Source organism: Polyergus mexicanus, unplaced genomic scaffold, assembly GCF_030449975.1.
Source record: "Polyergus mexicanus isolate NDT 795.1 unplaced genomic scaffold, iyPolMexi1.0 SCAF_11, whole genome shotgun sequence".
Classification (NCBI taxonomy): domain Eukaryota; kingdom Metazoa; phylum Arthropoda; class Insecta; order Hymenoptera; family Formicidae; genus Polyergus; species Polyergus mexicanus.
The window spans coordinates 8,273,513-8,289,148 of record NW_027223331.1 but is presented as its reverse complement, the minus strand read 5'-3'; the positions used below and the strand labels follow the sequence as shown (position 1 = coordinate 8,289,148).

The 15,636-nt window shown below is 33.8% G+C and overlaps 2 protein-coding genes across 7 annotated transcripts in view; one reads left to right on the top strand and one right to left on the bottom strand.

Annotated features, from left to right (window-relative positions):
- The window catches only part of Dlg1 (discs large 1), a 502,336-nt gene that overhangs the window by 147,876 nt on the left and 338,824 nt on the right, over nt 1-15,636 (top strand). Inside the window, exon 1 of one of the 6 annotated variants that reach the window (XM_070304062.1) lies at nt 7,693-7,785. The exons of the other annotated variants lie outside the window; for them this stretch is intronic. The gene's annotated coding sequence lies outside the window, so the exon portion shown is untranslated. Of the gene's footprint in view, nt 1-7,692; nt 7,786-15,636 lie in introns of those variants that run through there. 6 annotated transcript variants of the gene reach the window in all.
- On the bottom strand, nt 650-3,382 carry LOC138937622 (very long chain fatty acid elongase 4-like). Its single transcript, XM_070304069.1, has 4 exons — nt 3,167-3,382; nt 2,483-2,757; nt 1,330-1,632; nt 650-1,069 (listed from the first exon to the last, which is right to left on the bottom strand). The coding sequence occupies exons 1-4, from the start codon at nt 3,210-3,212 to the stop codon at nt 899-901; spliced, it is 795 nt and encodes a 264-aa protein (XP_070160170.1). The 5' UTR covers nt 3,213-3,382; the 3' UTR covers nt 650-898.

Here is a 15,636-nt window from a genome sequence, read left to right as displayed (position 1 = left end):
GGATAGTATTATCTTGATAGTATTAGCGTTTTCACTTCACACATTATTAAAGAGAGAAAATAAAAATGTATGTAATATATGCATTTGAGTTAAAGCAAGCAGGAATTTTTTATACATGGAAACCATTATTAATATGTATTGGGAAGTGATACTGACGAATATATATATTTTCAAAATAAAGCTAAAAAGATATCGCTCTGTTAATTGATTTAGATTCACATTAACAAGAATATGCAGCCGACATACATACATCACATTTGCCGGAAGAAAGTTTACTGTGTTGATATAACTATAAAACTATATAAATTTGTCACGCAGACAATTGATAGTGATGAAACAGATAATAGTAGATAACATCAAATAAATTCGTGATATTATTCAACAAAATAATATTTTAGTTTATTAGATATACAACTATAGAGAAATAGTTTTGTATACAAAGCATAGAAAATATCTAAACAATGAATAAATAATTTAAAAATTTATTAGAGAATGTGATATATTATATTACAAAATATTTGACAAAGTTGTATAGCATATACGAAACGGAACATTGGGACATTTATTGATTATTATTAACAGCTTCTTGTTCCTATATTTACATTTTGTACATTTATAAATGTAAAACATATTCATCAGTATTCTACTATATATATACAATTGAATGTTCATATTATAAATTTGTTCATTAGTATTGTGCATTAACTGATTATCGATAAAATAAACTTTGTGTTCTGCACTGCTCTTTTTATTATTTATAATTATCATATAATGATGTTAAGGTGAGAAATCGAGCAAAAAATAACGTTTTTTGATCCCGATAAGTTTAAGATACAAACATTCGACTGTAAAAACAAACAATAATCGATGCTTTTCGAATTTGCATGTATCTCACTATCTATAAGATTTTCCTCTTGGGTTTATTGTATGCTTCTTGATAGAAATTATGAAACAGATAGAAATTCATCATTAAATTTCCGATGTATAGTATGGCCAACCAATGCTTCACTACCTTGCAACCTGGCAGAAAGTTCTGCAAACTATATATTATCATTATGACGAATTGCACCTACAATATAAAGAAAACATTACAAATATATCATTAACTTTGGTGAATGATGTTTTTAGGGAGATTTTTAAAGATATAAAATTTATATATTTATATAGTATATATATATATATATATATATATATATACATACATGTGTTGAGATTTATGGATAATATTATGGATATTAATTAAACATGAATAAATAAGGTAATTTAAAGGGAATAGAAATGACAAACTATTCCACATAACAAATATGCAAAAAAATTGGCAGCATTTACCATTTGTGCTATAGTTATCCACTGTTTCATAGGTGCTATAGCCTTTTGAACGTTTGGCCCGTAAGCTGCTAGGAAGTAGTAGATGTACATTATCATATGTATGAAATCGTTCAGCACAGAGTAGAATAGTGCGGGACTAACAGCGTAAAATCTTGTACCACACCATGCTAAAAGCAAGGTAGTTATATGATGGTATAAATGTAAACCAGACACCTGATTATTTTTTTTTCTTAATACGAATATGGCTGTTTCGACGTAATCAAAGAGTTTCAACAGAAAATGATACCATAAAAGCGTACATACCTGCAGTATAAGATGTATTAATTAATTTGCATTGTATATTATTTTACAAAATGAATATGTATGAGTATATTGTAAGTGATAAATAGCGTAATTATGACATTATATATACATATAATATATGTGTTGACATATGTATTCATTTGATTATTAAAATAAGAATACTTTGATATATAAAAATATATATCATTAACAAGTTTTTTTTTTATCTATCGATATCATGTTGCATTTGAAACTTCAAGCTTCAAAATGCTTTCTCAATTTTTTGTCTGCGATGATTTTTCGCAGAGTATCAACACCATTTATAAAAAATATAGGTTAGTTTTAAAATTAACTTGCGTGTAACTTTATTATTATTATTTAAAAAAAAAAAGGAGGAGAATTTTAAAAAAAGCATTTTGTGGACAAAATGTTGTATTTTCTGGAATTTGAGTTGAATTTCTTGAGAAATTTTTTTATCGAGCTGCAGAGTGTTAAAAACATAATTTTAAGGAACAACACAGTGTGTTCTTTTTTAAAACACAGAATAAGAAAGATGAAAAATATTTTTAAAACTAATGATAGCGTGTTAAAGTTAAAACTTCAAGCTTCAAAATGCTTTTGTAATTTTTTGTCTACGATGATTTTTCGTTTCAAAAATAGTTACGAAAATAATCCAATTTTTAGAGTATGAAGAGTTTTTTTTTTATTTATTATTATTATTATTATTATTATTAGTGTAACACAAAGTTATATTTAATAAAGACAAATGCGTACTGAATTTCTTTCAAGATTAGACTTTAAATAGACATCTGTCAATGATATATACATATATATATATATATTCTTTTCTGTTTTATATGTAAATTATTACCCTCATTGGAATATAATCGTAGGAGAAATCAAGAACTACGGGACACATTACATTTATGTTTGTGAACAAACCGATATCGATGCTCTCATAAATCAACCAAGCGTTTGCCACAATTTGAAAAATATTGTACAACTTTATAAACGTTTTCAATGAATATGGCCGCCTATTCTTCATAAATCGAGGCCCACATCCGAGTATGAAATACAGATAGGCGAATATTATAAGTGGCACATGATAAGAAGATTGGATTAAAGGAAAATCTGCTACTCGTGGATCTGAAAATTTAATTAATATATTGAATTATGAGATGTATTGAATTATGTGCAAACAGATCATGAAAAGGCCATGCAGTTAAATCAATATATAAATTCTACACTTCAACATACTTCAGCGTATGTAGAGCATAATCGATATACTATGGTAACATCTGAGCCTGCGAGTAAGATCATATTTGCAGAAATGTAGAATGTTGATGTTGATTAATATATATTAATATATAAAATGAAGGAATTGAATTATAAAATGTTATTTATATTTTATTATGTAAGAAAATTTATGTTTATATAATGGTAAAACTTTTTTTTTGATATTTTTCTGTGAATGGATTTTTCCTCGAAAATTGGAAATATTTATTAATTAAATTTGAAGTTATTTTACTATAATAGCTCTAAACAATACTCTTACCAAGCTGTTTTGTCCATAGACGTTGAGCCTCTTGCAAGAAATCCATAATAGATCGGCAATTTTGTTTGTCGAACTTTATTTAATAATCTTGTCTGTTAGATTTTGCGTTATAATAAAATTTCACCGTTTGGCTAATATTATTTATATTTTAATTTATATTATAATGTTTCTGTATCGAGACTTGACGATCACAATCGATCACACATAATCATGTGGTACGCGTAGTCGTCTAGCACGCAATATTCATTTTGTTGCATTTATACCCTCTGCTATCGTGAACTTTGATCTGGGTTTCGTATGCAAGAATATAAATTTTCTATCATATGTAATATATCCAACTTTGAAATAAATTCCTGCATATATATACAGTGTAGTAACAATTTCACAAAACACAATAGATATTTCGTCAATGAATTTAATAACATATTTTTTTAATAAAAATATAAAATATTTTTTTTATATAAAACTGTTATTACTTTTTATATATTTTTTATGAAATGTATGTCACATGTGCAATTTATATATATAAACTTGCATTATATGAATCTTAGAAAAAAAATATTTGAAAGTTTTCATTTTTTTGAAGATGATTGATGCAAATTTGATTACAAATATCTCAAGTCTAATTAAAAATCAAATTTCTTTTTATATATAACGATTATGATAATGCATTTGTACTATTAATATCTTAATATTTCGTATATACATGCATATAATTCCCCATTGCATTTAAATACCACGATATTGCATAGTTTTTGTGAATAAAGTAAAAATTTTTCTATTAATAATAAATTGTAATTAACAATTAATGTTAAAAAGAATAGAATGGACACAAACGTTTTGGATGCTTGATATATTCATCTTTATGGTTTCGGCGCATTTAAAATGCCGAATAATATATAATAGTACACAGTGTATCGTATAAATAAAGAGTATAAATATATATATAAAGTGAGTATAAAATCGTATATGTCGTTGTTGTTAAAAATTTGATCGATTTAATATATTTTGAAAGATTTCAGTGATAATCGATTATTGAGTGCATTGTCACGTTATAAATATTCAATCTGTATCCGTCATGATGATGTTGTTAAAAGCATTTCATTATTACTTGACAGAAATGGCCGGTGTGAGTATTAGTATATAAAACATCGGAATGACAGTCATTTTCTCTCTTGTCATTCTAGTCATCGGCGTATGCTATTAACAGTAAAAAACTAAAGGTACTTAAAATATATATTTTTCTTAAAAAAAAATATAATTTATTTAAGAAATAATATTAGCTAAATATTATTTCTACGATATATCAAAATTGTTTAAAGAGCGACTTTAGAATCAAAAAAGCGAAAAACATCTCTTCGCCGAATAGTTTTTATCTAACGAGATTGCATATTGTAAATCTGCATTTAAGTTTTCAGATCAAAGAACAAACAATCGGCTATCAATTTTATTTATCAAATACCGTTTCTATTAATTACTTATGTATACTTTGTCTTACGATACGGATCTCAGTACATGAAGAATTGGCATATTTACTAAGAACCTTCATGAAATTCTACATTTTTCAAATAATTACGAATGCATGGTTAGTATATGAATATTTCGCCGCGAGTTGGTTTACGGAAATATTTTTAATTTGCATGTTGTACTTTTAATTTGCATAGATTATTCATACAAGCCTTACATAATTGCAGAATTGTATGTTAATTATGTATTTCTAATCTAAAAATTTAAAATCAACAATTCAATATACATGTTTAATCAGACATCTTATCAGTTTACTCGCAGTTTCAATTATTATTTACACATTATCCGTTTTAAAAAGTTTTTATATGATTTTCTCCTGATCAGATTTTTTATTCAGCGGCAGATAACGAGATATTGTTTCAGTCGCATAATGCTGAAGGGTAAAATCTAATGGAAAACGATTACGTGTGTGTGAATCTCACACACATCTACTTGTAAATTATATATACGTTATAAATAAATCATAAACATTTAACAAATTATACATACATATAAATACACACACACGCACACGCATACATCTTTAAGTAAAAATACGATTAAAATGGCATACTCTAGAAAAAATAATATGTAAAAATGAATTCTGTGTGTGTGTATGTGTGTAACGAATTATTTAATACAGTGTCCGATTTCTACTCAAACAGGTACAATTCATTGTATCGATAATTTACTTAACTCAAATATTATTCCCGAGTTGTCCAGTACCGAGTATTTTCGGACCCTTTTTCATCGAAAATTTGATAATAAATCTGTTCTTATTCTATAAATTCTATAGGAACTGCTATATAAAATTTAAGAACGTATAATATTGCCAATGTAAGCTTAAAAATAATGTAAAAATAGATGCCGAAGTTGAGCCGAAGTATAATGCATTTATAATATAAACTTTATATGAATTTTTATCAAAAATTTAGTATTTTAGCGTATATAATGCATTTTTTAATGGTATTTCGTTATAGATTTAGTTTTTTTTTTACATTACATATTATGTATATAGATATATTATTTTGCTATATATGTTTATCCGAAGACCAATTTGTTTGTAGCAACTGTTTCTAGCAAATTAGCATAGATTGTATTTTTGCATTTAATATTATCTATCTTATTATATACAGTTAAAAATTTAGATTAGTCGCATCTAATAATTATTTATTATAAACATCAAAAACGATAACATTAATTCTTAAAAATTTTTTCTGTGGTATTTTTTACAAAGTAATATATTTTAATATTTATATATGTTTTATTAACAATTAGTTCGAGAGACCTCTATTATATGCGTTTATGTTGTTGCTGCGTTAATATTGTGTACTGCATGTATTTTACTCTTGTAGGCAAGCTAACACCGCCACTCATTCGCATTTAGCAATAAATTAGCATTTTATTGTGCAATATTTCTTAACGTGATTTTTTGTGATAGGGGTGCCAGAATAGTTGATAGGAATTTTTATATCGTTGGTTATATGTGTATATCACTGGTAATAGTGATAAATCCATTATTTATCATAACTGGCAAATTTGGGTAATGAAATTATATCATCATACAGAGATAGACGTATCATAGCATCAAATTATTTTATACAAATACAAATTGTATAGATTTTTACTCTCTTTTTTACCCGATGATTAGTAATTAACCGATTAGAGCTTACTTCTTGATGACCAATTAATAAAATATGCGTAATCTCGAGGAAAGACTCTCTTTCGAGATTAAGGTCTAAATTATAAGACAGGGTCGAGACGAGCGTAAAGCCATCAGGAGTGGAAAAAGGACCCATAGGTCCTCGGCAAAAGGAGGAGGGAAACTGCATCTCGGGCGAATTGGGAGTACAACCGAAACGGTAGCTTCGAATCCTCCGCGCGAAGAGGGATGAGGAGGATCGTGGCGTTCGCGCCGGCGGTCGTTGAGGAAGGGTGCGTTGAGAGGGTAGTCTAGGTGGTAGGGATGGATATGTAGGTGGTGGTGTACGATAGGGGTGGGGGTGAACAGGGAGAGGCGTGGAATTGGTGGAGGCAGTCAGTGGCTCGCCGCGCGCCGCAACGTCGGCCGGACATCGGCGTTGACTTTTTCTACTTATCGTTGCGCGTCGTCCACCCGCGCGAGGGACTCTTCTATTTGTTCCGCCGACGGTGATTTCGTGCGCGAAAGAACGATTGATCTTTTTCAGCGTATATAAAATATAAAAAATAATCGACCTATTGTGTGTAGTTTCGACGCTTTTCATGCGTTATTTACGCGTTGCGTTGTTGAAGTTTTTTTTTTCTCCTTTAGTGCGTTTTTTACACACGTACGATTCACCGATCGCATCGTCATGCCGGACGAGAATTTTTGAGCGGCGACGAGAGCCGAGAGAGTAATTCGACGGGACGAGCTTTACAGCGCAGATCGGATAGCAGGAATGCTCGGGCGAGCAGAGAATCCCTAGCGGGGATCTCTCAGCTTTGACGGAAGCGTCTCGTTCGATCTCCTATTTCGAACGGCGACCATCGTATGCGTTAGAGAGGTTCCTTCGTGCTGTACTTTGTGTAATCAGTGAGAAAAATTATGTGTGAATTTTGTGCTGGTACGTGTTAACGAGGGATATGTAACTCGACTTCCTTACGCGGGTATTTTCTTTTTTGCGTGAACTTGCGTTGCTTTCAAGAACGCTTCTTTAGTTGAAATCGATGCGAAAAATTGTCGACAAAATATTCTTAAAGTAGCAATTAAATTGCGCGAAATAATGAAACGTTAAGCGATTAAAAATCGCAAAAAAACGTCAATTAATCTATAATCGGTTTTAACGTGACGAAAGTGAAAGTTTGCACGCAAAAAAATATCTGATCTTATTCGCGAGTGATTCTGCATGTGCGGAAAATTTATTCTGAAGTTTGCCATTGCGGTTGTTCTCGACATAGGGGCGATCGCATCTTCTTTGAATCTCGAGATGAGTCGACGAATTACCGATGGTGTGATAATAGTGCGAAAATAAAGGAATGTTGATGAGGAATTCTTGTTCGTCTTGATGCCTGGATAACGAGCGAAAGGGCATTGATTTTGTCGGCGATAATTAGCGCACGTGACACGCGAGTAACGGGACATCAAAAGAAAGGTAACGTAAACGAGGGCGAGGCGCGTGAGAGAAGAATTTTTCTTCGTTCGCGACGGTTCACCCCGAATGATGTTTGCATGTGCAAAACATCGAGTTACTGAAACTGCTGGCGATTGCTGTGAAACGAGAAACATGATATCTCTCGAATGTAAATTAAAACGTGAAACTCCTCAATCATCTAAGTATGATTCTGAAAAAGATGTTCGTCATGCTTTTCGAATCAGGAAAGCTTTGTCTCTCTAATGCTATTTATTATATCACTCGAGACAAATAGGTAACTCTATATCTTGTATTCCAGTGTTATAAAAGAGAAGAGAGAGCGCTCCTAGAATATTCGTGAAACGGTGCCATAAATATATATTCACATGCGTTCAAATTCAAATGAAGAAAAGTGAGGATACATAAATTGAAGATATAGCGAATAATATAAATGTATAATAATAATGGAAATTTTAAATATCTTTTAATCTTATTAGGTCATAATAATCAACAATCATTAATTTATTTCTAATCTTACGCAAAAAGAATTTGGAAATCAATATAAATAATAAATAATAATTTGTATAAAAAGGATGAAGCGCATTGTGCGTACTAAAGGATAATAATTTGACATTAATGTAATAATTCTTTGTGGAATATTTCCAAAATATTCTAAATTAAAGAAGCATAATTATGAGAAAATTGAAAACTGTCCCTATCACATTGTACACGTGACTTTTCTTTAAATTTTAATTGGATTATGCAGATCTAGTCTCATTTTCAACTTTTTATTTTACAATTATGTATTGGAGAAACGATTCGCGTGTAAAGCATGTTCGGGGATTTTTCCGGGAAATATAAATTTAATTGCATTTATCTTAATTATTTAATAATTAGATTAAGAGAGCGAAACTCGTTTATCGGGCCACCGATAATGCGCGTGTACAAATCACGTGATCGCGACCAGAACCTTATATGCGTTTTCATCACTTCGTTGCCACCATGTTATTTTACGCGGCTTACTTACGGCATTTTATTTACGGCATCATACCAGAAGAAGAAAAAGCTGTTATATTTTTGAACATAAAACTGTTGCACCGCGAGCATAATGAAACTGCGACTGCGCATGTAGCTACATCACCCCTCGGAACAAGCGGCTCGCGTCGAAAGTTAAGCGAATTCTCTGAACAATGTAACGAGAAAACAGACGGAGCGTGAGTAAGAAAGAGACCGTCGTCTTTTGTTTTCGTGGTTTATACGAATGTCGTGCCATTGTTCCGGCGGAAGAGAAGCTGTCGGCAAAACTGGAAGTATTTTCATGGGACAATATCGAGAACGCGCGCGTATAAAAATCGGCGCTTTGGCTCCCCTCGCTGGAGTATTTATTTTCATACTTCAAATCTAAGTCTGTTTCTTGCGAACAGCGAATCCGCCATGCAAAAAGAGTCTTTATAAGAATTTACTAGTGAACTGGAAAAAGGTCGGGAGGAAATAGAGCTGATAAGAGCTCGAGCGCAGTAAATAAATGCACTTATCTTGTGCAACAACTTTCTTTAATAATAATAAAACGTTTCGGTCCTTCCTTTGCACCATCTTTAGTATAAACGGGTAAATTTTACCCTTAAACGTTCATTATTATTAAAGAGAGTTTTTTTCACAAGAGAAAAAAGTGTATTTTTATTTATTGCTCTCGGCTCTTGTCAGCCCTGTTCCCTCCCAACTTTTTCTATTCAATATATCAGAGCCTTTTTGTTTTTACTGGAGAGAAGTATTTGTATCTATATATTTATCCAGAGTTAGAGAATGTGTTGCAGGAAATTATTTGCAATTCTTGTATCATAAATATATCAGTCGATTTTGTCACGGGAAAATTATGACATTATTTGTAATTATTATACTTTCTTGTGTAGTAAACAAGGGACAGATAAGAACAAACTTCCTTCATGTTTGATAAGGTTTAAAGAGTCGTACAATGATATCGTCTTTTTTTAGTCGCAATAAAACGGAAATCTTTCAGGAAAATCATTGGCATTTATAAAAAATCCTATCGCCGGTACTTTTTTGGCGCAAAGAGAACGTGAGATCAAGAGGGTCAGAAAGAGAAAAAAAAAAGATAAGGATTTCTCTTACTTATCGTCATTTTTCTCTGCCGGACATTATCCAGTAGTCTCGTCACGCGTGCGATCAAACGAACAAAACGTGTTCGATGGACACGATTGGCCAATGTAACGACTTTTATGGCCACCTCTCGGAAGAACGATCACCCAAATAAATTGCTAGCACACGCGATAAAAAAAAACATATGGTGAGGGGTTTTAGATGGCGGGGAGAGACGAGAATAAAAAAAAAAAGGAAGAGCGGCGTGGAACCGGAAGAGCAGGGGGCAGGGCAGAGAGATATCGTAGTCGGGGCGAGTTTGGTAAAGTTGACGGGCGATATTACGGAGCGAGCGTGAAAAACGAGCGGGACATAAAAAAAAAATCACCCTCGGTCTCTTTTGTCCGCCCTCGCGATCGGGATCGGCGGGTCAGCCACTTGATAAAAGCGAGAGAAATAAGAAAAGTGCCGAGCCTGTCGTTTATAGTCTTGGCCTAATTATGGGATTGACAGACGGACGTGATAAAGACGGGCTGACGATAAAAAATACGATTGTGATAATAATAATAACGTAAATAATGACAGTTGCTTACTAATGCAATATTCATAATATTGTGTTGTAACGCATTATTTTTTTCATGTATGTGTCGTTCGTTAAACTCGTACGATAGAAGAATTTCCGGGGAATATGTAGGAATATGTATACATACCATACACATGCATATATTTACACGTATGTGAATTAAACTAATTGCGAAGTGATAATAGAGCCTTGCTTCATTATAGCACCAAGTGATTCTGTCCGACCATATATGTATATCCGTGTTTAATCGAATATTATGTTTATGACGTTTGTTGCGTTACTATATTAATAGACGCTTATTACACGTATATTAATAGACAAATATATATTCTCTATTTTATATCTGTTATGTATTAAAACGAGTATTAAATATTCATGTATATGTCTAATAGTTAATCAATATTCCGAGAAGAGAGAGAATACGCACACACATTTCGAATATAATTACAGATTTTATTGCACATTTTGGTGGGATTATAAATTTATAAAAGTATTTATTTTTTAATAAATTATAATATTCTCGATATACTCTCTTTAATACCAACTACTACTAATATCATAGATCGTACTACATAATTCTTTTATTTTTATTAAAATTATCGTCAAAGAGAATATTATTTGAACTTAAAATTCATATAAGTTCCAATGAGCTCTGGTTAATATTAACTTGCTAATTAGGAAAGACAGTAATTATTTGCATTACCTTTGACATGTCACAGGCCAAGAGCATCGGTATAAAGGATCAGAAGGAGAGATATTAGTAACGATATTCATTCAATTCTATCTAGTTATCGGGTTGAATTAGAATGTTAGCGGAAAATGTCGGTCTAACGAGCCGCGATTAGATCTTCCGCATCTTGCTGCGGAGACATCCTTCTAATTGGGTCTCGTTATCCACGCTTCAATATCCCGCGGTTGACTAATACAAATATATACGTACGTGTGGCATAGTCTGGAACTAATCCCGTGTTTGTCGGTTTGCCACAAGCGCGCAATCCGGAGGAGCCGGTATTCGTCGGATATGCAAATCGCTGATCGGTCGCCGATTTTAGTTCGAAAATCAGTAAACGGCGCAAGTTTGTCGATAGACTCTGTATCTTATGAAACATTCTCATCTATATTACCACGATGTATATTTACGCATGAGAACGGAATATATATACATATCTTTTTCTTTATCTCGCGTCCGTACAAGAGTATTGTTAAGTGATTCGAATGCAAGCTCTTGTGAAATACGATAAATTGCAAAAAGGTTTATATCGTGCTCATTTTGCAATTTGTTAAACACTTGTCGATCTCTCTCTTTTCATACAGTCTCGCTTCGTATTTTGTTCTAAATGATTAATACGTATGTAAATTAAACTATAATATATATATATATATATTGGATGATTGCATAAGTTCGTGCCCGATTTTCATAGATGGCATTAAGTTACTGCATGGCGGAGTTCTATTGTTTTCGTGTGGTAATTGTTGCTTACACCGAATAGATGACGTTGTCTTATGTCAATTTAGCGTCAGATATTGTTCAGATAAGTCCATTTGTGCATAAGAGAAATCATTAAAAATGGAGAACGAAAAGGTGCATTTGCGGCATGTAATGCTATATGAATTTCGGAAAGGCGTGAGTGTTGGGATTGCACAAAAAAATATTCAAAGCGTTTATTTGGACCGCGCTCCTGCTCTCCGAACAGTCAAAAAGTGGTTTGGCAGATTTCGAAATGGTGATTTCAACATGGAGGATCAACCCCGCTCTGGACGGCCTTCTGGCAATGATGATGACATTGTGCATGCCTTAGTGGAAAGAAACCCAAGGATTACAACTGAGGATATTGCTGAGAGGCTGAACATCGATAATTCAACCGCTTTTCGTCATTTAAAAAAGCTTGGATACATTTCCAAGCTTGATACGTGGGTGCCGCATCTCCTGACTGAAAGGAATAAGCTGCGGGAAAACTGCAGGAGTTGCAATGGGAAATTCTGCAGCACCCGCCATATTCTCCAGATATTGCGCCTTCAGATTTTTATCTGTTCCGGTCTTTGCAGAATAGTTTAAATGGCAAGAATCTCAATTCCGAGGAAGCTGTCGAAAACCACCTTACAAACTTTTTTCAAAAAAAAAACCAAGTTCTTTCTTCAAAAATGGAATCGACAAGCTTATAGATCGTTGGAAAACCATTGTAGAAAAGAATGGAGACTATATAATTGATCAATAAAAGTGTTATCTCTAAAATATAATCTATTGAAGTTTATATTTAAATCAGGCACGAACTTATGCAATCACATATTTTATAATTCCGAGCTTTACATTAATGATATATTGGGATATATTTGAGATCGACTTAAAAAAAAAATCTTTTTTTATTTAGATGTTCTCGATCGCTTTCTCGCGTATATTACGTTGTGCCGCACTGCGTACAATACAATAATCTCTACAATGCAGGACAGTATCTGTCGAGAGTGTACCGGAGATCGAGCCGCGCCCGAATGAAACCCGTTCTCGCGACGAGTTTATTCAACAAACAACCAATCAGAATCTCTCTCTCTCTCTCTCTCTCTCTCTCTCTCTCTCTCTCTCTCTCTCTCTCTCTCTCTCTCCTGTGACCAGTTTAAAAAGTTAATCTGTCAAAAGCAATCCCGTTTCTCTGTTCCTGTCACATCGCGCTATCGTCGATCTCACCCCGTAAACTTCCGATCGATTCTGCACCGTGCGCTAGAGTAAGTTAAATATTTATCAACGTGCCGGACGGAAAATGTGTTATTTAAATGTGGCGTTTCCTAAACGAATTGACTGCGCGGTAGCGGCGGCGAACGCATGTTGTAACGCGCGTATCGCAGACTGGAATGGAATGTTCCATGTCTGCGAAATATCCACGGCGCGTCACGTTGAACTCACCGTGGATCAAGAGGCAACATTAGTCGATTATTGATTAATTAAAAAACGAAATTTTTTAACGAGTGTATCTAGTATCATTTATATAAAACGATTTTCTTAGACGTGGAAATTCGTTCTAAGTCTTTTAATGGAAATCTATACGAATAAGGATCCCTGATAATCGATTTTGTTGCTAGAGATTTCCGCAGAACTGTATAAGAGGCTAGAGGGGGGAGGGGGGGGGGAAGAAGGCGTGAAGATAAATTTGTAAAGTTAATCCGACAAATTTTACTAGCAACGAGGCCGGGATTTGCAAATTTGAATCATCCGAATTTCACGAGGACCATAATTATTCCTGCTGGAGCGTCAAGACTGATTATAATAGCCCCGCAGTGGCTTTAATTCAACTGGATTCTCCTTGAAGAGAGAATGCCACTCTGATAACGATGACTTGGTTGCTTTTAATTTTGTGTCGAACACTTGTGTTAAATAATTCTATTTGTTCTACGCGTTTATTCTGTGTGAAAAAAAAAAAAAAAATCAACAAACACGTCGAAGGTAAAATAACGTCGCGATAAAGGTCTAGTTTTCCTCGGTGACACATACATTTCACATGCATTCTCGATATTGTTGACTCCGGATGCAACGGAATTATTTAAAATTGCAATTGGGCGACATTTCTCCAACGTAGCGATTCTTTTCTCGCTGTAAATTTTTGACGAATAATGTATGCGCCAACAGAATATTCGACGTTACGGAGACGAAAGAGGAAGATCGAAACTTTCGTCATATCCTCTTGAGCTACAACTTACGGAGCGGATGAGAGGTACGTCGGAAAAATCCTAAAGAACGTAGAGGGGATGAGAGGCCAAGAGAAAAAGGCAGCAGGGATGATGGAAAGGAAAGAGGGCGAGTCAGAAGAGCTAGAGGAATAATGAAAAGCGAGGAAACACGGAATGAAGATGAAATAGCCGAGTGAAAAAGAGTGTCTGGTGTCATTGGCATGCTCGAACGGCGGCGACAAACCGGATCTTTAAAATTCCGAACTTTTGCGGAATTGCACCGAGTGCAAGGAAGGATGCGGTACGTGCGCGAATGCACTGTCGTGCGCTCGTCCATCATTTTTGCTTTTGCAGAAAGGTCGCGGTTTAATTAAACGTTCGTCGTCCGACGTGGGGTATCGCCGTGAGACCTATTGTGCGTGAGTGCTTTCGTCACGCAAACGGTGAGTGCTTATACAGCTCCAAAGATACGCGGACGGTCCCAGAAGTCATTTACTTCAGCCGTAGATCTTGTGAGGAATTTAAATTTGAAGTGTCTAGCTGAAACAATAAAGGAATTTTGCGCACTTTATAACTGCGATATTATTGCTTGGAATAATATTCGGGATGCAGATAGATATTGTATAATAACATGGATAATTTCGTATCAATATTTTAGAACAATGACGATTAATTAGTCCGTGTCTTAAATCTTTCGAAAGTAAAAAGACAAATTCTCTTCTTGTGTGTTTTCGGATATCCTTTTCTTTATATAGGATATTATTTGAAAGCTTTTCTTTTCTTTATAAAGGATATTATTTGAAAGCCGATGAATCGCGAGAGGGCATCTGGGAACGCAGTGACGCGCCGGTGACTGCGATTTTGACATTTCCTGTGATGTTCCGTACTCTCCTTTTTCGGATAGACGCGCTCGACGCCCAAATGTCGGTATTCCTTCCGCAAAAGCTTCCGTTGGAGAGCGAGGATATTTCTGGAAATGTATGGTAACCGCATGCACCACCGTATGGAAAAGGACGGGTTACTACTTCGGAAACAAGAATTCTCCGGCAGATTTGTTTGCGGATTTAATTTGTGATTTAGATCGCGGAAGATATTTATGGCCCGTCGATATTTCCGGGACAACTCGCTCCCGTATTTGCATGCTCGGATGAATAAATACGAGGGTGGAATTTTCGCGCGCGAAACGCGCCGCGGATAACTCTGGCTTGTTCTCCTCGCAAATTCTAGCACGGGAATAAATATGAATAAATGAGTGCGCGAAATGACAAAGAGAAATTAAATTTATATATAAATTTAAGTGCGAGAAGGTACACTATTATATTTCACGCTCTGGTCGATTTTAACGAAAAAACAAACGTGCAAATCGAATCCAGGTGCAATCAGGCATAATTATTATATTTTGTGTACTTCGATATAAATTCAAACTTATATAAACATTTTATCTGTAAGATATATAACGCTTTCGCACTATTTTAGCAGGTATATCTAAAATAAGAAACATTTTGCTCCCTCTTATTTTTAATCCAAGTTATATT